Consider the following 27,708-nt stretch of genomic DNA (forward strand, 5'->3'; position numbering starts at 1 on the left):
TGGGTTTTAACCCACTAAAACCAGGAAAGCGTCATTCTAGATTTTCAGAAAACTCTACTAGTTAACAGAATCATCTACTGACGCAAACTTGGACACACCATCAGTTCTGTTTCCTGGAGTCACTGGTTGATTTAGAACAGTAGTTTAGAACTATAAATCTTTTCATACACAAATCTTCTCTCCTGGGGGTCCCTGGCACAGAACGCAGCCAAATACATATCATTTGGGGGAACTACTCATTTAGAAGGCATTTGTAGAATTGCTTAAAAATACTAATAAAAGAGGAACGGTTTAGGACATACAACCGATGCAATGAAGTGTTAACCATTGACGATCTCTCTGATGCTAAAATCCCTCTCCAGTACAATATGGAGTTACAGTACAAAGACACTGTAGGTCATGAAGGTCAGTCACATGAGTAAAACTTAATTCCGAAAGAACGCCAGCCAATGAATGTTCTGATACACATTGGATCTTTTAGCAAGCAACTTTAGGCCTGCGGCTACTTTGACAGTGTAAAAGCTTTGCATTATCATTTGCAGTCAAATGCATGGAAATGGCAGCACTTGGTGTCCAAAGGAACTTTATGCAGGGCTGGACAGGTTATTCAGCCTTCCAGCTTGGGTGTGGTGATGGTGTGTGTGTGTGTGTGTGTGGGGGGGGGGGGGTCACCAGAGCTTTTGGTGACCAGGGCCAGGGGGTCCCCAAGGATGCTAATCCAGTTCTGTTTCAAGGGAGTAGCCTCGCTTGTTGCTCTGCCTGTCATGACATTTGATCTCGATAAACGATCATAACGATTACAATTATTATTGTAAACATTTAGGAGACAATACACCGTGGTGTACAAAGCCTTATATGGATTCAACAACAACAGCCCCGGGGTGTTGGAACGACAGTAAAGAGGCGACATCTCAGACATACTGTATACTGAGTGTTTAGGACCGATCTTTCTTCACTATACTGTCCAGGCCAAACAGAAACAAACTTTACAGTATTACCCGTATTGCTTCCAAGCGGTGTTGTTTTTGACAGCAAATTTTGATTTAGTTTTAGTCATAGTCTTTTGAATACAATCTCATTTAGTTTTAGTCATAATTTAGTCTCCTGAAAAGTTTTAGTTTTAGTCTAATTTTAGTCGACTAAATATCATGAGATTTTAGTTGACTATTAAATCTACAGTTGATTTAGTTAACTGAAATGTATTTTGGCAGGCCTCGATGGCATCGTAATGACTGATTTTACACCTGGTTGCATGCTGAAAATAGCCGATCTACAAGCTCACAACGCGTCGCGCTGCGACGCGTTGTGAGCTTGTAGATCTGCTTTTAGTCTAGTTTTTATTTTGTTGACGAAATTGTCAATATATTTAGTCTTAGTTTTAGTCATCACAGCTTAGTTTTTATTTTGTTTTTATTTAGTTTTCGTGAGTGGAAAAAACCCAGTCAACAAACATTTTTCGTCATAGTTTTAGTCAACGAAATCAACACTGCTTCCAAGATCATCAGACTTCCCACACTTGCTGATATGAACAATAAGGCCATCACACATTTAGCACTCTCAATAATAAATGATACACTGATCATCCTCTGCATCGCTACCTCGATCTCATGCCATCGGGGCGAAGATACAGAATCTTGAAGTGGCACAAGGTTGGGTTTAGCAGGCGTGTTGTTCCCTCAGCCATCGTTGCACTAAACAATCTGCCTCGCCCCTGTCGCTAAGAGGGTTTTCTGTGCATAGTGGGGACCTGATGATCTGTCTTTGTGATATGTTTGTGTTCTTATATGGTTATGGTTATGTGTTCTTTGACTTGTGAAGACAAATCTCTCTTCGGGGACAATAAAAAAAGATCATTATTATATAAATAAATGATGGCTGCCAATGCCTAATGGCCTCCCTGTCGTGATGCCAATCATCATGACATGTGGCAGTGGCACAAAAAATGGAACCAAAACTACATTTAATGTAGTGAGCCTGAACCCTTATTAGAACTCCACAGTATGCAGTGTTAAAATAACTGATCAGTAGTAGAGGTTTTCAAAAATAGCAGATCTACAAGCTCGCAGTGCGGCACTCAGTGCCGCGCTGTGAGTCGAAGCAATTCTGATACCACGTGATATTTCATTTACAGTAAAATTGTGTTGACGTTGCGCTACCGTTTTATAAACGTTACTGTACTATTTACATTATTATTTTACTCACTTGTAGCTGCGTATTAACTCATTTAGTGCCACCCCTTTCACCACTAGAGGGCGCCCAGTGGCCATAGAAAATCCCATAGAGATATGCTGGTATATGCAGAAGCCCTGCAGCCATGACTTGCCTGAACACTTTCCTTTGTGCATGTACAGGAAGAGGATGAAGTTAGCTTGAAGTTAGCTATTGGCTACCAAGCATTTTAGAAGCCTTATTTTCGTCAACTTTAGCCATGATTAAACCTTGCACACCTCATGCATGGGAAAAAAACAGAGAAGAATGAGCTCTAAAAAATCCAATGCAATCCTGGATTGCATTGGAGTGGATTTGTGCAGTTTGTTCACAGCTTTCAAACAAAAAAATCCGATTGGAAATCCGTTCAGGCATTCTTGAGATAATCGCCATTATGTTTTACATGTTATGTAAACAAACATGGCTGCCCTGTATGTTAGATGGGGTTGTATGGGGGTGGAACATGCAAAATCGCGATTGAAATCATGTTCACTAGATTTGATGGGGTTTTTAAAGCCGAACTTGTTCGGGATCGGCACTCTGCGATACGATAATAAAGCCGAACTAGTTCGGGATTGGCACTCAATGAGTTAACAATTACTAATGGCAAAGATTTGAGTTACAAATGTTTGCTTTAAAAATATATATTCAAAGACACCCTAGGAAAGATATGCGCTGTGCGTTGTTCTAACAGAAGTGGCGCAAGTGCTGAGTTTAAGGGAAGTTACGTCATGCGGTGCAGGTCTGTTTACATCCCCCAGTGAAACAAACACAAATAGATTGTAGCTCTTAACTCACTCTTAACCTAGCCTGGGATCACTTCCATTTTCGGGGTTGTAACCAGTCTGGAGAGGAAACCACAACACGTCATGTTGTAGTACTCAAAGGACTACAATTTGCCGGAACTATCCACCGGAAACAGTTTTAACCAGAAATAATTCCCCTGCGCTCAAGGACATACTTTTAGGTCTTCTACTGCCTGTCACTTGGTCAAAATAAACCATACATAAAAGATGTATTTGGCTTTAATTTCATTGCAGTTACATACCAATGTCAATTTTTGCAGCCATTAGTCTTAGACTTAGATTTAGTCTTAGTCTTTTGAATAACACAAATAACAGTCTTAGTCTTAGTCTTTTGAAACTGTTTTAGTCTAGTCTAGTCTGATCGACAAAATATCAAAATCTTGTAGTCTTTTAGTCTTTTAGTCTTAGTCTTAGTCGACAAAATTAACACTGCTAATAAACTCCTTGATGCGGCGTAGTTTTGCTTTTGAAAGATTTGTTTGGTATATGCATCTTTTAGTCCCTCCTCGTAGCGACTGGCAAGACTACACTAGGCTACTCGAGCATTTTAATAGGGATTGGGGAAACAAACATGGGGAACCAAATCAAAGCGACGCCGCTTCTTCTAGTGGTTTCCGCGCTTTAGGTGGAAACCAAACACCCTGTTGTGAACGAGGCTTTCTCTCCCCAGAAAGCCTGGTAGGCGAGGTTACTCTTAATAGGTCTAACTTTGTCCAAATCCATGTTTTGTTTGGAGAATGTTTATTGCGAGCACAACCAGCGGGGAATACGTTATTACGTTTGCAGGAACACCGCACTGTAAAATGTAAAAAATGTAAAATGTAATAATGGTATCGGTACATCTCTAAATCCCAAGAAGGTAATGTTATCTTTTACCTCTTTGGGCTCTTTCTTTACAACTGGAGACGATGTGGATGAAGACGGCAGAGAGCTGATGCTTGGCCTCTTGTCCCCAGAAGACCCTGATGAGCCCTGGAGAAGTGAGAGCAGTGCACGTGTTAGGTTTAGTTTAAAAAGGCTCCAGTACATTTCATAAACATAATGCCAACACCAGCAGTGCATAGTATACAGTACATGCTAAAACTTACTGTAATCTATGCATCTTTAGATGGTGATTTGCATACTGTATGACTGTTTCTTCCGACACGCACTACTACAGTTGGTTCTCAACCTGTGGGTCGGGACCCCCCATTTATATGTCCCCAGATGATTAACGTAATGTGCAACATTGTTTTCTCACTCAACAGTAAATAAACCAACTAAGAATAAGTGTATAGAGGGTTTCTGCACATTTCTAAAGTGACAATTTAAGGACTTTTTAATACTTTGGCCAAATTGTCAAATATTAGAGGCAGAAATTGTGAAAATAGCAGATCTACATGCTCGTTGCGAGGCGTTGTGAGCATGTAGATCTGCTATTTTCAAAATACAACTGTGTTATACAAAATGTAATGCCTCAACTGTTAGTGCTTGTCAGGGTATGGGGTTCCCAGTTAAAATATGATTATTTTGGGGGTTGCGGCCTGAAAAGGTTGAGAACCACTGTACTATACTACATACACTCGGATCAAGACTATCATATCATATGTGTATTTATATCTATTCTGACATTTGCATATCTGTCATAGATATGAAGGTAAAAGTCAAACTCTATAAAGATACACCTGTGATAGTCTTGATCCAAGGCATATATACAAAATATTACACATCCATTCACATTAAGAGCTAACACTTAGTGGGTAGGCTATGTCAATCTTGAAATCATTATAATGATGAAGAGCCTAAGACATACTAGTGTAGGTAAACAACGCCTGGGGCTAACAACATAACTGCTCTAGCCTTGGACCAAGACTATCATAAATGTTTTACTGGGGTGGCTTATTGCTATTATTGCATACACGAAAGTAAAAGTCAGACTCAATTAAATACATTCTATAGTATGATAGTCTCCTTGATCCAAGGCTACACCAAGAGCTACATATACAAGCATACATACGTGCATACATACATACATACAGTACATACAGACAGATAGACAGACAGAGACAAACTAAGAGCTTATAACCATTGTTACTTTCTATGAACCAATCTAACACTATGGGTAGGCAGAGATGGGCACAAAAAACTAAAAAACTAAAATAAAAATACTTGTGTACTTAAATACTAATGACCAGGATACTGTCACCAAGATACTATCCTGGTGACCCGTATCCTCTTTCTAATTTGTATTTCAAATACTTTTTTGTATGTTGTGCCCACCTCTGTGGGTAGGCTACATCAACCTCGAAATCATTGCCATGTTAAATCCACACTTTTGTTAAAAATCTGTCATTCTAACTGTAGTTAAACAAAACAAAAAACCCGAGGCAAACTTCATAGTTCTGATCCATGGCTTTCTGCTAGTGACAAAACAAACATAAGCAGTGTTTCTCAAAGTGGATTCCTTCCAGGGACACTGTGGGTTCCTTTTAGGGGGTCTACATTGATCCAGACTTGTCTGTAACTCTGACAGTGTAACTCTGACGGGTTCATTTGGTTACATTTGGTACACTGTCAGAGTAAAGAAGGAGACCTTGACATTTGAAAGTTTGAGAAACACAGCATCATAATATGGTGTACCATCCTCCAGACCTACTGCACACACAGTATAAACAGAGCTGTTACCTTTAAACGCGTTACAAATTTTAGGCTTTTTTCTCTTTCCTTTCATTTGTATGCTATTGAAATTGTATTGAGGAAAAAAAGAAATGCTGATATTTGTTCCAAAAAGCTTCATACCCTGTTTAACAACAAAATATGACATAGCTCTGTTAACACAATGCCAGCTGTACCCCCTCCAACTATATATGTGTTCCCCATTTTCAACTGTCTTTGAGCGTTGGTAGACACACACACACACACCCACACACACACACACACACACACACACACACACACCCACACACACACACACACACACACACACACACACACACACACACACCCACACACACACACACACACACATACACACACACACACACACACACACACACCCACACACACACACACACACACACACACACACACACAGCTCAGTTCACACGGGTGCAATTTTTATTATGTTTTGAAACTTGCTTTGGCAATGTAAACGTGCCAATAAATATCCTTTGAATTTCAATTGAAAAATTGAATTGTTAAGGGGATTTTTGATTGATTGAAGACTTTATTAGAAGTTTGCATAGGAAAAAGTACAGTTTCATGACGGTACAGTTCACTGGTACAAGGTCTACTAAAAGGAGATCCTAGAAAAGACTAAGCTTATTTCCATAGGAAACCATTGAAGTATCTCATATAACATTGAATGACAGACGGATAGAACACAGTACTATGCAGTATATATAGTCAGGAAAAAAGGGGAGACCTTGAAAATGTTAAAAGTTTGAAAAACACTGCATCATTGCGACCGTAGGTCGCATTTACTACCAAAACCTCCACCGGCTGTCCGTCCGTCACACGTCACAGTATGTCTACACTCATTTCATCAACATGGATCAGGAAGATTTTGGAAAAACACATTTTTGCCCTATTTGTGGAGATAAGCGACCAACGGTCGCTTATCTCCCGATTAGGGAGTCTTACTGGTTATAATAATATTGTGTAGCCTACCTTATTGCTGGGCTGGTCCATCATGAATGAGCTCGTGGTGGCTGCACCGCTGCTGCTGGGTGAGGGTCCCCGCTTGGGTGAGGGGGGTCCCCGCTTGGGTGAGGGTGGTCCCCGCTTGGGTGAGGGGGGTCCCCGCTTGGGTGAGGGGGGTCCCCGCTTGGGTGAGGGGGGTCCCCGCGGCGGCGGCGGAGCGGCGGTGGTCCTGCTGGGTGAGAGTCCCTTATATATATACTCTATGGAGGGTCCCTGTCTGGGTGGCGGTGGTGGGGGTCCCTGAGGAGGTGGTGGAGGCGGTGGTGGGGGTCCGCCGGTAGTGCTGCTAGTCTTGGGCTTGATGCTGTCGCTGTAGGCCAGGAAAATGTCCCTCAGACTGGACGAGTCGTTGATCAGGAAGCGCTTGGTGTCCTCGGCGGCGCTCATCTGTAACGCTTTCGTTTTCACTCTTACTACGACTACGATTTAAACCCTCCTGATCGCGATTGCAGCGATTTTTTGTTTGTTTGAACATTTAAGAGACCTGTGGCAGGGCTTTTAAAGTCCTTAAACTGCCATTATTTGTGGTTTTTTGACACAAAAATGCTAACTTTTTGCAACGATTATTCCCCCCTCCTCCGGAAGAAGGGCTTTCTGTTGTAGTTCTTCTGCCCCAACACAACTATGTTGCTGCTGCCTGCTATACTCACTCACATGCCATGCAGTTACAGTTGGTTCCCCTTTTTCTACACTCTAATCTAAGGTGTTAACACACTACAGAAAGCAGAAGCAGTGTAGAGATGAAGAGAAGCGGTCTGGGTTGAGTCGTGAGAATACCTGGCGTGGATCTGATCTTCCTCGGTGAAATGATTGATCTGTTTGTACTGCAGCTGACTTTCTGTTCTGTTCTGTTGCAACTTGTTGCACTGACTGACTAATGTGTCGTAAAGTTTGCGTGGTGACACATCTTCGCCACAGGGGGGCGTAGTTTAACCGGCTAGAGAATAGAGAGAGGCGTGGCATTTCATCGTATAAGCCAGTGGTTCTCAACCTGTGGGTCGGGGTCCTCAAATTATTTTGGGGGGGTCCCAGATGTTATTAGGCCTATTTGTTAACATTGTTTTAAGAATGTTTGTTTACCCAACATAATAATTTATGTTGGGTAAACAAACCAACATAAGGTTTAAGTGTGTGTAGACTGTAGAGGGTATCTGCACATTTCTAAAATGACAATTTTAAGGACCTTGTGTAATACCTCTAAAATGTCAAATTAAAAACATTGGCCAAATTATCAAATATTAGAGGCAGAAATTGTGAAAATAGCAGATCTGACAACGTGAGGCTCTGATAACAGATCTGATAACGTTGTTATATGAGATACTTAAATGGTTTCCTGTGGAAATAAGCTTAGTCTTTTCTAGGATCTCCTTTTAGTAGACCTTGTCCTTGTACCAGTGAACTGTAGGCCTACCGTCATGAAACTGTACCTTTTCCTATGCAAACGTCTAATAAAGTCTTCAATCAATTCAAATTTTAAAAAAGGCGTTGTGAGCATGAAATATGTAAATAGGCTACTGAAGAAAGTTTTTAAAAAGTACTTTAGAGTACCTACTTGTACTTATAACCACTATGTTTGTGCCAATTGTGTTCTGTTCAACACCAATTATTAACACCAAATCAAATTAAATCAAAAACAATACAATTGCCCAAAGTAGTACTGTAGCTGGAGGCATCAATGCACAACAAAATCTGTGCAACAATCACAGGGCATAAAGAAGAACATATAAACAAATAAGGCGAGATATAAAACAAGGACAATTATACAACATTAAAAGCTACAGAGAATAAATGTGTCTTTAAGAGAGATTTAAAAACCCCAATTGCATGAGCACATGCAATATTTAAAGGGAGGTTATTCCAGAGAGAAACCCCTGGACATAAGGATTGTTGTGTTGGCTGGAACCAGGCTACGAATATGCCAGTAATTTACGATAAGACAAGTCAACACATGTTGCACAACTCTAACTCTGAGCCTGGACATCCCTCTTCACAGCAACCTGGCAAAGGTCAAAAGGCCACATTTCACCGTGGGACAACGGACCTTGGACACACCTGGAACATCCAAGGCCCCCCGCCCCCCTCTAAGAGGCTTGGAAGAGACATGAAACCATGTCTATAGAGCATACTTGGGCAACTGGCGGCCCGGGGGCCACATGCAGCCCTCACCTTTACTTAATGCGGCCCGCTGGTTAATACCGGAATACTGATATATTATTTATTTCAGCTGCATGTTACAATTCCAAACATGACCTGCTTTAATTCTGTCAGTCTATATGAGTAGCTTAATGACTAGTATAGTAGTATTAAAATGATTTTTTTTGTCCAATGTAGGTATTTGTATTTAGGTTCATAGAGTCAACATGAAATATATAACTAAATGTGTTTGAAATTAAATCAAAAAGTTACATTTCAGGATTCCAATTAAAAAATAACAAAAAATTATTCAGGATTCCAATTCAAAAGAAGCAAAAATAGCCGATCTACAAGCTCAAAACGCATCGCAACGCGATGCATTTTGAGCTTGTAGATCTGCTATTTTTGCTTCTTTTGTATGAGATACTATAATGACAAAGTAGGACGTAGTAATATGCAACGTGGCCCTCTGGAGTGAAGGTGGAAATATAGTGGCCCTCGCCATCATCAAAGTTGCCCACCCCTGCCATAGAGAGTGAATTGGACGACACCCACCCCCCCTCATTCTCAAAGGACAAGGATATATCCCTCTTTAGTGTGAATGCAGCCTTAGGTCCACTGCCTGCCTAACCCAGATAACGAATAGCATATCCATGCATGCACACTGCACAGTACACATAGAATAGAGAAATTAAATGCCTTATTTCCGTTTTCCAACAATGGTTTTATTGAAATAACCACACCTGGTTACAGATGGACTGCTTTTTTGCATGTGCTACGTGCATGCATAGTGTGTCTGTTAATTAATTTGACACATACACCAATACCTCATTTCAAGCAGTCTTCATCGGTATGTATATCTCACATGTTGATACCTCCATGAAGGTACATCTTTGATATATTTCCCAGCCTTACGTCACATTGTCTTTCTACTGGGCTGCATGGTGCAATCATCAGGGGTGTGAGCTTGTAGATCTGCTATTTTTGCAAGTCTTTGAATATTTCAAAGCTTTCTAAGGTTTTTTTAAAAACCTATTTTCCCATCTCAAAATATTTAGTTCCAGGGACCCCCCCCCCCCCCCCCCCCCCAGAAGCAAATTTTTAGTTACAAATGTTCGGTTAAAAAATACATAGGTCTATATTCAAAGAATTTCACACATTTTCACAACTTTTCAAAAATAGCAGATCTACAAGCTTGCGCTGTGAGCTTGTATATCTATTTATAGCTATTTTTCAATAGTCCCCCCCCCCTTGTGACGCCCCTGGCAATCATAATGAGCTCTTTACTTGTTGCCCCACCCATCTGTGTCCTCCCTTAACCTGCTGTGTGTAAACAAACACAAGCTCATGGGAAGTAGTGTACTAGAGGGCCTGGGGGTAAAAACAAAACTAACAAAAAAGCCTATTTGCCAGTGAGTAAGTCGTACCCTGTACACCGTATGTGCAGACAGTGCAGTAAATGTTTAAACAACCACAACATTTGACTCAGAGAGTGTACAAATGGAGCCAAATGGACCTATTTGGTTCCATGTGTACGCTCTCTGTCTCAGTTAGCTTTTACACTGGAGATTGGGTGTCCCAGAGATATAACGATACAGTGTCAATTCTGTCAAATGGGCGTCCGATGATGATGATGGCCTAATGTACAGTAAATCATCTATTTCTCAAATTCTACTATACTTGTGGTGACATTCGGCCTTCACTCGTATAGTTACAGGCACACACGCGCACACGTACGCGCGCACATACACACACACACACACACACACACACGCACACACACACACACACACACACACACACACACACACACACACACACACACACACACACACACACACACACACACACACACACACCTGCCCTTTACAGATGAACAGGGCACGAGAGAGAACACAAGTGGTTACATTTACATGCTTATGTAACCATATACCAAATTCATGCAAATACCCAACTGTAAAATGTAAAGTCCTCAACTGATCTTTGGTCCCTAGTTACACTGTGGTGTTGTAGCTGCGTTTGTTCAAACCACATAATGACGTGGAAATCCTTACTTAATTTATACAATCCAGTCTAGAGTCTAGAGCGGAATTGAAACTCTCTAAGTATACAGCAATTCTTGACTCGATGTTAAAAAGATAATAGAAAACATTTATTTACAGCGCTGTAACAGTCACAGACATGTACAGAGGTGTCGCACCAAATTCTGGGCCCTGGGTACAAGGATTCAACTGCGGGGCCCCGCATGAATATTTCAAATCCTTCTAAGGTTTCTATGTCAGCGGTGTTCAAACCTTTTCATGTGAAGGACCCCCACAATGCTATGTATTTGGCCATGGACCCCCCATCTCAAAATATGTAGTTCCAGGGACCCCCCAGAAGCAAACTTTTAGTTACAAATGTTTGCTTAAAAAATACGTATATTCAAATATTTGCACACATTTTCACGACTTTTCAAAAATAGCAGATCTACAAGCTCACAGTGAGCTTGTATATCTGCTATTTTTCAATAGCTAAAGTATAAAATAATTAAGGCCCCTCCACCTTGGGCCCTAGTAACTCAGTGACCAGGGTTACTGCATGATTCTTTTGTTAGGGTACCTACCCTAGGAGACAAGGGGAGAACATGTAAACTCCACACAGAAAGAAAGGCCCTTTCGCCAACCCCACCTAGGGTGTGGGGGGTACTGATGACACAGATGAGAGAATACGCCCACAGCATCCCCAGTGGTAATTGATCAGGGTCTTCTAACTGTGAGGCAACATCACTACTGACTGCGCCACCAGCACTACTGACTGCGCCACCGTGCTCCCCACCTTTTATGCTTTTAAATGCCCAATTCCAATCCGCTCCCTTACTGACTCACTGACTTAAGCAGATATTCTATCAAATTACTTAATTAATGTTTTATCAATTTCAGAGTCACACCCCATGAAGTCCGGTCATCACATTAAATACATTGATCTTTCCGTGGAATGTGAGAGGGTTGTACACAATGCAGGGTTCATGTCAGGCCATGTTGTAGACTGAGATAACATTTAATGAGGAAAGACCCTTAGACCCCTGTTACACCCCAGCCTAGGGGGACTGGGGGGGCAACATGACGACGTGGGACCCCCCTCTTGGAACCTCCCAAATGAACCACCAGCAAGGCGGGGTTGCAGCCATACAATGTTTTTTTTTTTTTTTCTTTTTTTCTGAAGGGCGAGGGAATAGTTATCAAAGTAAACCAAAACTCTACACAATAGACTATAACCCTAACTAAACCCCCTCCCACAAGTAACTCAAAATACACAATAGACTATAACCCTAACTAAATATGCCTATAGTATATATGCCTATAGTTATATGCCTATAGTATACACATTATAACATGCCTGAAGAACCCCAGGGGCTTAACACCCCTCAGAAAAGACTTATTTTGCACTGAGCCGAGTTTCAGTGGTCCGTTATTCTCTTGACAGACTTGTTGGTCTTGACAGACTTGTTGGGCAGTGACAACTTACAGGCCTATACTACATGTTGGTGTGTTTATTGTTGAGTGAGAAAACAACTGTGAGCTACAAACATAACTTTTGCAGATGGAGAAGCCACCTCGACCAACGCTGTTTGATTTCCATGGAGTCTCCATGATCAAGCACTTCACTGACAACTGGGACAAGGAGCAGAACTTCAAAGCCAGACCAGATGACATTCTGATAGCTACTTATCCAAAATCAGGTGATCAGTCTTGAATATGAGGTGAAATGGGTAAAAAAGAAAAAGATCTTGGTGATATAATTGTTTTGTGTGTTACCCTGTCGAGTAAAACAGAAAATCGGTGGGGGGAAAAGTACTCACATTTTTTACTTAAATAAAAGTATCAATACTGCAGTGTAAAAATACTATGTTACAAGTAAAAGTCCAGAATTCAAAACGTACAAAAGTATTTTCATAAAAAATATACTTATTGCATCAAAAGTCCAAAATGTTTGAAAATAGCAGATCTACAAGCTCGTGGCTTGTAAATCGTCTATTTCCAAATAGCCTATGTTTAAGATAGGGCTAAAGTGGTTAATATATGTTTTATAATATTATAATTTATAACTGTAAAGTAACTTGTAACTAAAGTTTTCAAATAAATGTAGTGGAGTAAAAGTACAATATTTGGATCCGAGATGTATAGGTAAAAGTAAAAGTACTGGAAATTGGAAATACTACTAAGTACAGTAAAGTACAAATACCTCAAAACTGTACATAGGTTCAGTACAGTACAGAGTTACAAATGGAAGATTGCACTGTGCTGTACAGTATTTCAATGAATGCAGTAATGCAGCAATTAATTTGGGTGTATAGGCTACATGATTGACACATACAGTAACTGTGTTATAAATCAGGGACATGCTGGGCCCCTGATTCAGCCCGGGAAAAAGAGTTGGAGAGGCACTCAGTGTGCGCTATAGAGAGAGATAGCGCTGCTGCTGCTGCTACTCAAAGATTTGCCATTTCAGATCATGAAGCCAGTGGGCCAATTACATGAGTCATATTTCGTCGTTGTCGGGTGGAAACCTTGTATGTCCAAAACCGTTTGTTTTGTATTTATCATTTTAAAAATGATTTAAACTAGTGAAAACAGCCGATCTACAAGCATGTAGATCTGCTGTTTTCACCACTTTTGTGCGACGGCCTTGTATGATGAAGCAGGGATTTGCTTTGCGAAAAAATCTACAAATTTGAAACTTGGAGAATGGAGATACAAGGTTTCTGCCCGACAGTGACGATTTACTTTGTTGACCGCCCAGCCCCCAAAATGGAACAAAGGCCGACATTTTATTTTAATTTTTTTCCTAATGGCCGGCCTGGACAGGCCGGGAATGAACCGGCCGTTCGGGAGTTGTCCCAATGGCCAGCACGTTCCTGGTTATAAATGTATTGTATTGTAAATGTTACATTCTTTGACTCTCAGGAACCACATGGGTCTCGTATATCCTTGACCTCCTGCATTTTGGACAGACCTCTCCAGAACACCAGACCTCCAAACCCATCCATGAGAGAGTCCCCTTCCTGGAGACCACTCTGTCCTTCCCTCCAGGTTGGAACAAAACATCATATTCACACAGGGTTCCAGCGCCCCCTAGCTGTCACCTTTTAACCTCAAATTCAGTTCTTTGACTCCTGTTTTCTCTACCCATTGGCGTTTGAATGCATCTTAATCCACACTCTCCATCTACTGTACATGTGAATAACTGTACTGTACTGTATGTGACACATGTATGTTGTTTTTTTTTTCTGCAACAATACATTCAATAACAACTTTCAAAACCTGGCATCCCTATTTTGGACATTATGGGCAAACCTTTATTTCATTTTTATTAACCACTTACTTTTGTCTGAATTGACATCTCTGATCATTCACTCTAAGCACAGCATTTTCTATTAGCTTCTTTTCAATCTAACTGTCTCAATACAGCAATAAATGGTACATCCATGTGTTTTAAAATGTGAAAAGAAGACTACAAATCCACAGATAAAAACCATTTTGTACAGGCATTTTCTATTTTAGCCCCTCAACATATATTTGATCCCATATAGTAGCCTATACATACTGTACAGAGTCCCAACATTATTTTTTGCCCCGCTTTTTTTGTGGAAACATGCATTTTTCTGCTTGGCGTCTTCATAGGAACGGAGATGGCAGATCAGCTTCCAACGTCCCCTCGCCTCATCAAAACCCACCTGCCAGTCCAGTTGGTGCCCAAGTCCTTCTGGGAGCAGAACTGCAGGGTAACAGTATTTTACGTAACGTCGCTGTCAAAATGCTCCATGTTCATTTCAGTTCAAATGTCAGTAGCGCGTCACAATACCTCCAACTGCTAAGACTACAAAGCTTCTTTTCTCTTTGTACAGGTGGTCTATGTGGCTCGGAACGCCAAAGACAACGCGGTGTCCTTTTATCACTTTGATCGTATGAACATGCTCCAGCCAGAGCCGGGAGACTGGGACAGCTTCCTTCACAGGTTCATGGAGGGAAAGAGTGAGTGAGAGTCCATGAGATAAATTACCTGAATGTGAAACAGGACAGGAGAAATCTGGCTACCCATCGTCAAAGAAAAGGGGAAAACAGCGCCCTCTCTGTTTTTTGTGTAGCACTACATCTGTTCTTGAGAGATTAGGACAGGAGCGATTGTCTGGAGCAGTGCGTCTCAAACTTTCACATTTCAAGGTCTCCCCTTAACTCTGATAGTGTACACATGGAACCAAATGATTTGGTTCCATTTGTATGCTGTTAGAGTTACAGACTTGTATGGGTCCATTTAGACCCCCAAAAGGAACCCACAGAGTTCCTGGAATCCACTGGGGCCTTTTTCCACTGGCAAAGAACCGGTTGCAGAACCAGTGCCCTTCAACTTTCTTGGAACCTTGGTTCGTTCTTGTGAACCAGCTTGCGTTTCCACCAGATTGAACCAAGGATTTTGTGGTTCCCGTTCGGAACCTACTTTTACGGTTCGGTACCAACTCCGGTTCTCGTGGAAAAGCTCACCTCTGGTTCATCCCATAGGTGGGAGAAAGAACCAGAACCGGTTCTTTGCCGGTGGAAAAGGCCCTTTTGAGAACCCCTGGTCTGGAGGGATTTGTGACAGAAGGGTTACCAGCAGGAGTGAGAGGGAAGATGTCTTAAGTCGGTAGTGAGACCACAGACCAGCCACGCTCCACAGCTCGGGGAAACGGCGAAAAGACTGGAGACAGAGCTGGAGGTGGCAGTAAAGAGGATGCTACGATTGTCATAAAATTGGAGTCACTAAGGCAGGACTGAATCAGAAATGACTAACATTAGAGAGTCAGGCCAGGTTAAAAAGAGTTTTGGGATAAAGCAAGAAGAGAGGCGAGGTTGAGATGGTTTGGACATGACAGGAGAGATGATGAGGGGTACATGGGGAGAAGGATGCTGAAGATGGTGATGCCAGGTGTAGACGTGCAACGAAAAAATTTTTGGATTTGTTTTCAACTCATTTAAAAATGTCTCAACGTAATATGAATTATTGACAGAATTTTGGAAACAAAAAGAATAAATAAGGGATATTCACTCGCAAGTTACGATCTGTGACCTGCAAGTGGGTCCCGACCCACTGTATGGGAAACAGCTATGTGTGTTTCTACTGTAGCTTTGTTTAGTTACCCATAATATGTTGTTCTCTTGTTTCAGTGTCGTTTGGATCTTGGTACGACCATGTAAACGGCTGGTGGGAGAAGCAACAGACTCACTCTAAACTCCACTACATGTTCTACGAAGATCTGATCCAGGTGAGTGAGTGAGGATTGGTTTTATCACCTCCATTAGTCAATTGTTCAACATCACATAAAAATCTGTAATAACTACAGATGATTATAATCTACAGTAGAGGAGTAAGAATATGCACACAGCACCTTCAAGCATGTTATGCACCAGGACCAACAAACTGTCTTATACCATTAAAACCAGGAAAGTGAAATTTTAGATTGTTTTACTTTTAAGAGAAATCTTGAAGGCGTTTGAAGAATGTTAACACAAATCTTCTCTTCGGGGGTCCCTGGCAGAAGAAAATGTGTGGCCAAATGTATATCAATTTGGGTGTCCTTGCAATGAAAAAGTTACTAGATGGAATTTGTAGAATAGTTGTTGAATATATATATATGTTTATTATCGTTGACAGGATACTGGAACACAGATAGACGGACTGTGCTCCTTTCTGGGTTTGTCTCCATCAGCTGAAGAGAAGGACAGAGTCACAACAAGGTGTCACTTTGACAATATGAAGAAGGATAAAATGGCCAACTACTCCACTGTCCCAATCATGGACTTTACTGTATCCCCCTTCATGAGGAAAGGTACAGTGATCCATCCCATGTATAACAACAACCCTTTCTAAAGGCTGTTCACTATATTTTTCACTATTGTAATTTAGTAGTTGGTGTGTGAACTCTGAACTGCTCTTTGTGGTCCATGACCAGGGGTGTCACACCAAATTCTGGGCCCTGGGTACAAGGATTCACTGCGGGCCCCCCATGAATGTTCTTCATAGGGGGAGGAGGGGGTTTAACCCATTTAGACTTTAACTATTGAAAAATAGCAGATATACAAGCCGCGCTGCGAGCTTGTAGATCTGCTATTTTTGAAAAATCGTGAACATTTGTGCAAGTCTTTGAATATTTCAAATCCACATCTCAAAATATTTCGTTCCGGGGAACCCCCAGAAGCAAAATTTGAGTTACAAATGTTCGCACTCTGTGCCGCGCTGTGAGCTTGTATATCTGCTATTTCTTAATAGTTAAAATATAAAATAGTTAAGGCCCCTCCACCTTGGGCCCTAGTAACTCAGTCCCACATTTCCCCCCCTTGTGTGTCCATGATATGTGCTCAAAATGTCAATGTAGTTCAGTTTATACTGTATCATCACTGTTGGGTGGTGACCTTATATATTCATATTGTATTTGATTTTAAATATCAACACTCCTCTCTCTGTGTATATGTATCAAAATGATACTTATACTGTAGGGACACCAGGTTGAAAGTGATTATCCAATGAAACATGTGATTACATCTCTAAAACTCCATTAGATCAGGACATGTTTTTTCCTTTTCTTTTCTCATTTCATGAACATTAACAGTTTTGGACATGGTTTCTGTATCTTTGTGATTCCCCAGGAAAGGTTGGTGACTGGAAGAACCATTTCACCGAGGCCCAGAGTCAACACTTTGACGAAGACTACAAGACAAAGATGAAGAAGAATCCCGCTCTACGATTCCGTAGTGAACTCTAGAGGTGTTCGGACAGGCTGTGCTATGAGATTTTAACCCAGTGTTTTTTATTGGTTGAATACTTTATCAACAGGTTGCAAATACAGCGGTATGATTTTACAATGGTGCCCTGAGGACTTTAATTTTAATGTATTTTATGACTTTTATAATTCTGCACTTTGTATTAATGTTCTTAATGTTTTGTGTAAAGTATTTTGAATGGCCTTGTCATTGAAATGTGCAACAAATAAATACCCTGAACCAAGGAGAGGGGTGTGTTCTGTGTAAGGAGTAGGCCAACACAGTGGTTCTCAACTTGTGGCTCCCCAGACTTTTATGACCTTTTTAATACCTAAAACAATTGAAGGAAAAAGACCACTATGCTGCATCAAAATCAACCAACAAACTAACTGGTCAAACATTGGCCACATTCAAATAATATAAGAAAGAGGCAAACATTTTTGAAAATACCCGACAAGCCTCACAGTCCCAAGGTGTTTGTAGATTACTATTTTCACAACATTTCTGTGTCAAACTAAATATAATGCCTAAACTCTTAATGTACATTCCAAGTGCTTGTCAGGGTGGGGGACCTGATGCATCTCAAATGTTGTGCCATGCAGGCATATCCAGAAACTAAGATTTAAGTTAACAAAAAAAAAGAAATAAAACGATTATCTTGTCAGGACCAGAAGAATTATCCCCACAATTTATATTTATCATCTATACTTGTGAGGACATTTGGCCCTCACTAATATAGTAACACACACACACACACACGCACGCACGCACACACGCGCGCGCACACACACACACACACACACACACACACACACACACACACACACACACACACTGAACTTTAGCTGACAATAACATTTGACCTCTTGTTTGCCATAGAGAAGCTTAGGCTAATGTACATCCACAACCACTATAATCCTTGTGTAATGGCTATAAATAAATAAGTTAGTTGTATAGTATAGTCTCCAGACTGAATGTTGAAGAGAGGAGGAAGCATTAGATCTGGAAACACTGGTCTATAGAGTACAATTTAAACAATGTCCTCAACTCAAGTATTTTCCTATGGTCCTTCTAATCTGCTGTTGCACACTAATGACACGCATAACAGTAGCAGGTTAGCTCTTACACTAGCAGAGCATCAACACACTCTGCACTTAATAACAGAGAAGCCTGTTATTGTCTTTAGATGTTCACCTTGTAAACACTAGAGGGTGATATAGGCTTAATGCTATTGACACTCTGGTCCTATAATGAGCACAATAATCGATAATCAATCAAATTAGTAGAGTGGTTAAGACCCCATAATAGGCTGTAGAACAATTAGGCCAACAACACAGAGAGAGAGAGAGAGAGAGAGAGAGAGACAGAGACAGACACAGACAGAGAGACAGACAGAGACAGAACCTTTTTTTGAATTATTTGTTTTGTAAAGTGACTTTGGGTACCTTGGAAAGCGCTATATAAGTCTGATGTATTATTATTATACTTTAAATATTATTTTTACTTGTATGACTGTATTGTATTTGCCTTGTTCAGGACCCCAGGAAGACTAGCTAATCAATGTCTCTAATGGGGATCCTTTAAGAAACATAAACCTCTCTCATTGGTTGAGGTTGTTTATTTGTATAGCACATTTCAATGACAAAATACAAAGTAAAAAATTAACACGTTATAAAAAAGACAGGAATTTAATTACAGTTTAAAACGTTATAAGTTAAGAGAATAGACAATAAGCTAAAATAAAACTGATAAAAAGTGACAATTGCAAAACAAGAGAACTGGAGTGATATAATGCACTTTAGTGGTATTAGTTATGACTAGGGCAGCAGCGTCCTGAATCAACAGCATGTTATCTGATCAATATTGTTAGTAAGACATTACAGTAGTCAAGACAGTCTACTGAAGTGTCCAAATCCTGCTGAGACACAAGACAGTCCTTGATATATTGTTGGCAACAGAAGCAATTCCTCAGTACTTGTATTGGACCATTATAGTCCAAGTCATTTATGAATATGATACGTCTATCATCGCCGATACGGTTTTTGGCAAACACAGGCCTTGAAATAAGCCATGTAGTGTAGTATAATACGTCATTGTCGGGTGGAAACCTATGTCCAAAACCGTGTATTTATCATTTTAAAAATGATTTAAACTATTGAAAATAACTGTTCTACCATCACACTTGTTGAAGTGGCTGATATTAACCCCCAATAAGTTAACCAGCCGGCAGGCTAAAGCCCTTTGCACACAGGACAGTTGCGTTTTTTTGTTTTTTGTTTTTCGTTTGCTGCATGAATAAAACGCATTGGATTTGGTGTGCAATGCTGTGCGGAATCGGCGCTGCGGATCCCAAAAGGATTCATAAAAGGAGTGATGAGTTTTTTACCGCATGCGACAAGACGCACAAATTGAACTGGGTTCGATCGAGAAAAAAACGCACGGCCGCAGCCACTCGTCGCACGGCTAATTCGGATCCTGTGTGCATGAGGTTGTAGAGAATCTTTGTTTTCTTTAAAAAAAAAATAATTGTCCGTTTTATCCGTGCGGATAAACGCGCCTGTGTGCAAAGGGCTTAAGCCTGCCGGCTGGTTAACTTATTGGGGGTTAATATAAGCCACTTCACAGTCAACCCTGCCTTCCAAATGATCAAACCAAGCCATGGAAGTGAGCAGGTGAGAGGCATCAATTTATAGCTGCTGGAGGCCACCCACAGCGACACACCCATAATGAGGTGCCAATGTGGTGCCTCCATCAATCACCAATTAATTAACCCATTAAATCTAGTGTACATACGAAATAAACCCTGTTTGGCTCCTACACTTGTGATTGTAGATCTGCTATTTTCACTAGTTTTGTGCGACAGGCTTGTATGATGAAGCAGGGCTTTACTTTACCCTAACCCTTGAAACTTGGAGGTATGAGGTTTCTGCCTGACAGTGACCAATAGTAATGAATGGATCACACAGGTATATTAACCCTGTGCATGGTTCTCAACCTTTTCAGGCCGTTACCTTGGAATGTATGATGAGTTGAGGTGTTCAATTTAGTTTTGACTCTGTAAGATAATTATTGGGAAAATGACTGGTTTACAAGCTCATGACGCCTTGAAATGCGTTGTGAGCTTGTAGATTTTCAATTTGGCCAATGTTAGACCAGTTTTTAAAGTAGGCCTATAGTTTGTTGATTACTTTTGTTTTGATGCTGTTTTGCTCAAAGTATTAAAGGGTCTTAAAACTCCTTGTCACCTCACTGTCATCTGGGGACCCGCCCCAAAATCCTGTGGGGACCCCTGTCAGGGTCCCGACCCACAGGTTGAGAACTGAATTGAATACACAGGACCACAATGAAATGTTTTTGTGTTATCTTTTTAGCACCATTGTATAACACTGTACTGTTTGCAAACTGTTAATAAAGTATTCAGACAATAAAAAAACACTGGGTTAAAACACCATTGCACAGCCTGGTCAATCGCCTCTAGAGTTCAGTGCGGAATCGTAGAGTGGGATTCTTCTTCATCTTTGTCTTGTAGTCTTCGTCAAAGTGTTGACTCTGGGCCTCGGTGAAATGGTTCTTCCAGTCACCAACCTTTCCTGGGGAATCACAAACACAAAGATACAGAACTCATGTCCAAAACTGTTAACGTTCATGAAAAGAGAAATAATAAAATAAAACTCTGTACTTGTACTAATGGAGTTGTGAGATTTGGTCACAAGCTCTAATACGGTTCATTGGTTAACCACTTTCAACCTGGTGTCACTACAGTATAAGCGGAAAAAGATAGCCTACTAAATCTATCTACTGTAGTTCATGCAATGATGATACTGTTGGCCGATTCTTTTGCATTAAACTGATCCCAATCCTTTGTTTTTGTTTTGAACCAACCCATTTTGAAGATTCAGGACAGATAGCATCTTGGATTTGATTTCCCGATCTGATATCAGATATCAGAGTGATCCCAATCCTGATATTTGGTTTTTGAACTATACCCAAAATCTAAATCTGATCCGATCAGATAGGGATTAAAAGTTTTGAACTTGTGGGCCGAGGGGATGATTTGAACAAACATTGATGCATGAGCATTGTCATTTTGAAATGTCAAAGGGTTGTTGTACACGGAACATGGGATTGGATCACTGTACCTTTCCTCATGAAGGGGGATACAGTAAAATCCATGATTGGGACAGTGGAGTAGTTGGCCATTTTATCCTTCTTCATATTGTCAAACTGAGACTCTGTTGTGACTCTGTCCTTCTCTTCAGCCGATGGAGACAAACCCAGAAAGGAGCACAGTCCGTCTATCTCTGCTCCAGTATCCTGTCAACGATAATAATGAAACATATATTCAACAACAAGGTCAAGAAAAGATCATAATCAAGGAATAGCAGCTTTATTAAGCATTATTAAGCCTTTGTCTGTTGGTCCTAGAAGTGCAAAATGTGCTTGAAGTTGCTGCGTGCAGATTCTTACTTATAAACATCTGTAGTCATTACAGATATATGATGTTGAACGACTGACTTATGTAGGCGAGAAAAAAACAATCCTAACTCACTCACCTGGATCAGATCTTCGTAGAACATGTAGTGGAGTTTAGAGTGAGTCTGTTGCTTCTCCCACCAGCCGTTTACATGGTCGTACCAAGATCCAAACACCACTGAAACAAGAGCACAGCGCATTACGGATACACATTTAAAAATAAATAAACTCAATTCTGACGCCGCTGTCTTTGTGGAGCATGGCTACTGTCTTAATGCATTCCTAAGCATTAAAATAGATGGGATGAAGTTCATCAAGTTTTTATACAGTTTTTATCTGGTTTATGCTTATTTTTATGACATGAATTCTTCCAGTTTTTAGGATTTATTTATTCAGATCGATAAGAGTATTTTTCTGCCCTATTTATTTTTTTATTCTGCTGTCTTTAACAAGGAGAAAGACATATTTAAATATTTTTTTCTAAAGCTGCTTGCAGATGGAAAACAAAATAAAGCAATCTTGAATCGCACACTCGACTTGTACATGCTGGTACCCTTCTGTCACAAATCCCTCCAGACACTCTCACATTCAGGTACTTCATCTCATGGAACTCACTCACTCTTTCCCTCCATGAACCTCTGAATGTAGCTGTCCCAGTCTCCTGGCTCTGGATGGGCCATGTTCATACGGTCAAAGTGATAAAAGGACACCGCGTTGTCTTTGGCGTTCCGAGCCACATAGACCACCTGGACAAAGAGAAAAGAAGTTGGGAATTTTGTAGTTTAGCGAGAGACAGCCGCTGGTCGCCGCGTCCACGTCTAGCAGTTGGCGCAAACCTCCTAGTCCTATCTCCATTCTTCAACTTTTTTTAAAAACCTTTCTTTAAAATTTTACAGATATTGAACCAATGAAAAGTATTAAAAAGACCTCCTAACTCCACATGAGTTGGATTTGGGGTAAAGGGGTAAAGACACATGCAAGTATCTGACATTGTATTTAAGTCACCATACCAACTTCTTTGATAAGGCAGTTGTTTGCCTTCTCTTTTTACTTCCCCTGAAAAGTTAACATTTTGGACATACGTCCAACGACCTACTGTACATACGTAGGTTTCTGCCCAACAGCAGAGATATACCGCATTGGTTCTCAAAGTGGGGTCCGGGGACCCCCAGGGGTCTTTGGGGTTGTTTTAGGGGGTCCCCAGCAAAAGTAGTTAACAAAGCATGCCGATCATTTTAACCACTTTAACCTTGAACAATGTTGTCTCTTCAAAAATAGCAGATCGACAAGCTCAAAAGTGTGTCACTTTGTGTCGCGCTGCAGGCTTGTATATTTGCTATTTTTGAAAATATTGATTTATTAAAGATTATTGTTAGTATTATTTTTTAAATAAATCTTGTCTTTCGGGGGTCCCTGGCACAAAACCTTTTCAGATGGGAGTCCGCAGCCAAATAAACATCAATTTGGGGGTCCTTGGCATGAAAATGTGAGAGAACCACTGCTAAACTGTTACCCTGCAGTTCTGCTCCCAGAAGGACTTGGGCACCAACTGGACTGGCAGGTGGGTTTTGATGAGCCGAGGGGACGTTGGCAGGTTATCTGCCAGCTCTGTTCCTATGAAGACCCCAAGCAGAAAAATGCACGTTTCAAAATATACGAAAATAGACAAACTTCATTTTGGCTCTCTGTATATAGAATCTATATGGGATCACAAGTATTTTGGCTAAAATGTAGCTGAAATATCCATAAGAAAAAGCCTTTCCAGGTTACAACATGTATTTTATCTGTGCATTTGTGGTATTTTTTCACATTTGAAAACACATAAATGTAGGCCTACTACTTATTGCCGTATGGAGACAGTTGCAGTCAGGTTGAAAATAAGTTAATACAAATGCTGTGCTTAGAGTAGAAGACACTGTATGAATACAGAGGCAAAAGTAGGAAGTAGCAGAAACACAAAAATAGACCATCTATACAATTTATTTTTTAAATATAGCCTACTGTATATATTTTTATACAAAGAAATCATATCATTTTTTTTATTCATGAAAATCTTTTGTGGGGAATGTTTTTTTTATATGTTTTGAAAAGGTGTAGGAAACTAAAAATTAAGGGACCCATAAAAATGTGGCCCCGGATTATAAGATGCATTCACCACCAATGTAAATCTATACACAAATATGACTGAATATGATATATTGTTCAAACCAGCTGGAGTGAATGAAGGCACATTGAACTCCAGGAAGGGGACTCTCTCATGGATGGGTTTGGAGGTCTGGCGTTCTGGAGAGGTCTGTCCAAAATGCAGGAGGTCAAGGATGTAAGAGACCCATGTGGTTCCTGAAAGCCAAATAATGTAACATCTAACTATTCGTTTACCGAATGTCCGCCCTCTGCTGTCTGACCGTCAGTCTGCATGCTGACATCACTGATACTAAACAGTGTCGCCACCATGGTAACAATGCCCTACTGACATCAACAAAGCCCAACTGACATCACTGACTGACATCACTGACTGACATGATTTTGACATCACTACAGTGCCCAAATATTTGGAGATGACATCACAGTCGACTGGTCTGGACACGGAACACCATATATGGGCATAAAAGAGTGCCAGCCAGACAGACGGATATAAACGGGTATTGCACAACTGGACATTGATCGTGACATCGATGGGCACCGGTCTGGGTTCTCCAACATTACTTAATTCAATCCCTCATCCCACAGGACTAGTTTACAATACCAACAGCAGAACTGCTACTTGTAAACAAGTAGTATTATTTGTTCTTCATGAATAACCAAAACAATGACACCACTTTTTTTCTTTTTACCCTTTTCACCTCATATAAAATAAAATAAAAACAACAAGGCATGATTGGGTACCCGAGGCTACATATTCACAAACACGTCACCTGCTTTTGGATAAGTAGCAATCAGAATGTCATCTGGTCTGGCTTTGAAGCTCTGCACGTTGTCCCAGTTGCTTGTGAACATGTCGAGCATGGAGACTCCATGGAAGTCGAACAGCGTTGGTCGAGGTGGCTTCTCCATCTGATACACATACACATGTGTCCCCTCACATACACATATAGCCTACAGAACATTGTTGTTTTTGACAGCAAGTTTTGATTTAGTTTTAGTCATAGTCTTTTGAATAAAATGTAATTTAGTTTTAGTCATAATTAGTCACCTGAAAGTTTTTGTTTTAGTCTAATTTTAGTCGACTAAATATCATAAGATTTTAGGGGACTGAATCTACAGTTGATCTAGTCAACTGAAATGTACTTTGGCAGGCCTTGATGGCATCGTAATGACTGATCACTGAGCTTGTAGATCTGCTATTTTCAACACACATAAAATTACTCTGTTAGTCCCTCCCTAAGTTTTAGTCTATGACCAATCTGACAGCATAATCTGTGTTAAGCTTTTGAAAACTACTGTAGGCTACGTGAGACCAACCAGTGTTGCCATGTCAGCTTATTATAAGAGATGCTGGGCTTGTTTTTTTGTAAGTTGCTTATAAATATTGGTATTGGCAGCCAATGGCAGGTTGCAACTAAGTTCACAAAGCGTTGTGAGCTTCTTGATCTGCTATTTTCAAATAGCCAATGTATATAGGTTTAAAGTGCTCATGTAGCTTATTGTCATTTCCTTTGGGCTTGTTTTCATTGACCTGCTGGCTGCTTATTTCTCTCACAAAATCTGGCAACAGTTTGAACCCAGCAATTAAGTGTGTCAAGAGATTAACGGACCACTGAAACTTTGGCTCTGTGCAAAAATAATAAAAAACAAACAGGATAATGCTTTTTTTTTTTTTATCAAAATCTTTTAAAGTAAGTAGGCTACTTACCCTGAAGAAGGGGTGGCTGCTACGCGTGGGTTATCCCAATTTTTACCTTCTAGCCACAGCAATGAAAGGCTTTTAAACTTTTTCTTTCACCAGAAGAGTGCTTTGGTTTCTTTTTCTTTAGTTGCAAGCTTTCAGATCCCCTATCAAAGACATTCGCTTCCCTTTTTTTTGTCCCAGACCCTCTCTTTTTCCTCAAAGCAAGTACTTCACACAAAATGACGGCCTGCCTCTCTCGACATTTTCTCCCTTTTTATATTCTCTATTTGGAATGTTGTTGTTGGTTTGCTCTAACAAGTCTACTCATTGGTCTTTCCCCTTGGGCCCTTGCCATGCTATCTCAATCTCCCATGCAGGGGCGTCACAAGGGGGGGAAAGTGGGACTGAGTTACTAGGGCCCAAGGTGGAGGAGCCTTAATTATTTTATACTTTTAACTATTGAAAAATAGCAGATATATAAGCTCACAGCGCGAGCTTGTAGATCTGCTATTTTTGAAGTCATGAAAATGTGTGCAAATCTTTGAATATATGTATTTTCTAAGCGAACATTTCTAACTCAAATTTTGCTTCTTGGGGTCCCTGGAACTAAATATTTTGAGATCGGGGTCCGTGGCCAAATACATGTAATTTTGGGGGTCCTTCACATGAAAAGTTTTGAGCATCGCCGACATAGAAACATAGGTTTTTCAAAAAACCTTCAAAGACTTTTCACGATTTTTAAAAGATTGCAGATCTACAAGCTCGCAGCACGGCACTGCTATTTTTCAGCACAAAATAACATACCCAGGGCCCAGAATTTTGTGTGACACCCCTGCTCCCATGTGTACAAACATGGCCTGACATGAACCCCACGTGGGAAGGTATTGTGTATGCAACCCTCTCACATTCCACAGCTGAGTATAGCCCTAAAGTTCACTTTTAAAGGAGTAGTTCACCCCTCAAGAAATAGCTATTTTCTATCAGTTACACACCAAATGAATTTTTATGAACTACGCCCTTAAGAATAAAATAACTTACCCCACTGTGTTCCATTGCTTTGGTCATTAATTTGGATTATGAACCTTAGCTTGCACTGATTCATTTCAAATCTAAAATGCACATTATACTAAAGTAGGCTACTCTGTGTTGTGAATATGAAGTCAAGTCATAAGAATGAGACACATGCAGTCACTCACCTCTCGTTCAATAGATCTAGAGCAGCACAACTCAACTCAGCTCCAACTCCAACAGAATGTTTAACTGTGCAGCAACATGTCCCAAATGACATTATGTAATTTCCTGATATGACTGTAGGCGTGTCCCTATCATGTCGCACCCACACACACACGCACGCACGCACGCACGCGTGCGCGTTAGTATACTTGTGAGGACAGCAATATTTTAGGAGGCTATTGAAAATAGCTGATAGCACCGGCAGACGACTTGTTATGGAAATAATATATTGTCCATTCGGAAGATGAATGCAGAAGTCCATGTTTATTTAAAAGGGTGTAAAGCATCTGTCTCTAACAAGGCTTCAGCCTTGCCAGTCCTCACCGTCAGCGCATTCGATCTCCATTCCCTGCTCTCTCTCCCAAGAAAGCAAATGGAACCTCATCACATACTGTACATACAATCACTATTATAGATCACTATTTATTTAACAGTGCAATATTCCCATAACAGACTCGAGTTTAATTAACCCTAACTCCTAACTAAATGTTTAATTCTAATATTGTCCTAATTGTACGCCCAACAGAAAATAATCTATTCATCTTGTCAGGACCAAGATAATGATCCC

General features: G+C 40.5%; 3 protein-coding genes across 3 annotated transcripts in view; 1 reads left to right on the top strand and 2 right to left on the bottom strand.

Annotated features, from left to right (window-relative positions):
- Window positions 1-7,501, bottom strand: part of LOC308290596 (uncharacterized protein) — a 27,770-nt gene extending 20,269 nt beyond the window's left edge. Inside the window, exons 1-2 of the mRNA XM_080732500.1 lie at window positions 6,663-7,501; window positions 3,891-3,986 (exon numbers count right to left, since the gene is read on the bottom strand). Of these exons, the coding sequence (XP_080588626.1) occupies window positions 3,891-3,986; window positions 6,663-7,082 (516 nt within the window). The 5' untranslated portion in view covers window positions 7,083-7,501. The remainder of the gene's footprint in view (window positions 1-3,890; window positions 3,987-6,662) is intronic.
- Window positions 7,502-12,410: 4,909 nt separating this feature from the next.
- Window positions 12,411-17,607, top strand: LOC308291381 (cytosolic sulfotransferase 1-like; the record flags this gene model as incomplete). The annotated part of the gene is made up of 7 exons (XM_080733379.1): window positions 12,411-12,549; window positions 13,775-13,900; window positions 14,492-14,592; window positions 14,716-14,842; window positions 16,013-16,110; window positions 16,500-16,674; window positions 17,492-17,607. 7 exons carry the CDS (start codon window positions 12,411-12,413, stop codon window positions 17,605-17,607), a joined length of 882 nt encoding a protein of 293 aa, XP_080589505.1.
- Window positions 17,608-20,786: 3,179 nt separating this feature from the next.
- LOC308291380 (cytosolic sulfotransferase 3-like) lies at window positions 20,787-26,145 on the bottom strand. Its single transcript, XM_080733378.1, has 8 exons — window positions 25,932-26,145; window positions 24,994-25,132; window positions 24,287-24,418; window positions 23,592-23,692; window positions 22,698-22,824; window positions 22,159-22,256; window positions 21,745-21,919; window positions 20,787-21,195 (listed from the first exon to the last, which is right to left on the bottom strand). The coding sequence occupies exons 2-8, from the start codon at window positions 25,130-25,132 to the stop codon at window positions 21,080-21,082; spliced, it is 888 nt and encodes a 295-aa protein (XP_080589504.1). The 5' UTR covers window positions 25,932-26,145; the 3' UTR covers window positions 20,787-21,079.
- Window positions 26,146-27,708: the final 1,563 nt, after the last annotated feature.

Source organism: Nannobrachium achirus (genome assembly GCF_963921795.1).
Source record: "Nannobrachium achirus genome assembly, chromosome: 9".
Taxonomy (NCBI): Eukaryota; Metazoa; Chordata; class Actinopteri; order Myctophiformes; family Myctophidae; genus Nannobrachium; species Nannobrachium achirus.

Excerpts from the sequence above, each read along its gene's own strand:
- LOC308291380 (XM_080733378.1), bottom strand. The coding sequence starts at position 25,132 with ATGGAGAAGCCACCTCGACCAACGCTGTTCGACTTCCATGGAGTCTCC. Across the intron at positions 22,257-22,697 it reads GAGGTTCATGGAGGGAAAGA|TGGTGTTTGGATCTTGGTAC; the intron begins GTGAGTGAGTTC and ends CTCTTGTTTCAG. Across the intron at positions 21,196-21,744 it reads ATCCCCCTTCATGAGGAAAG|GAAAGGTTGGTGACTGGAAG; the intron begins GTACAGTGATCC and ends GTGATTCCCCAG.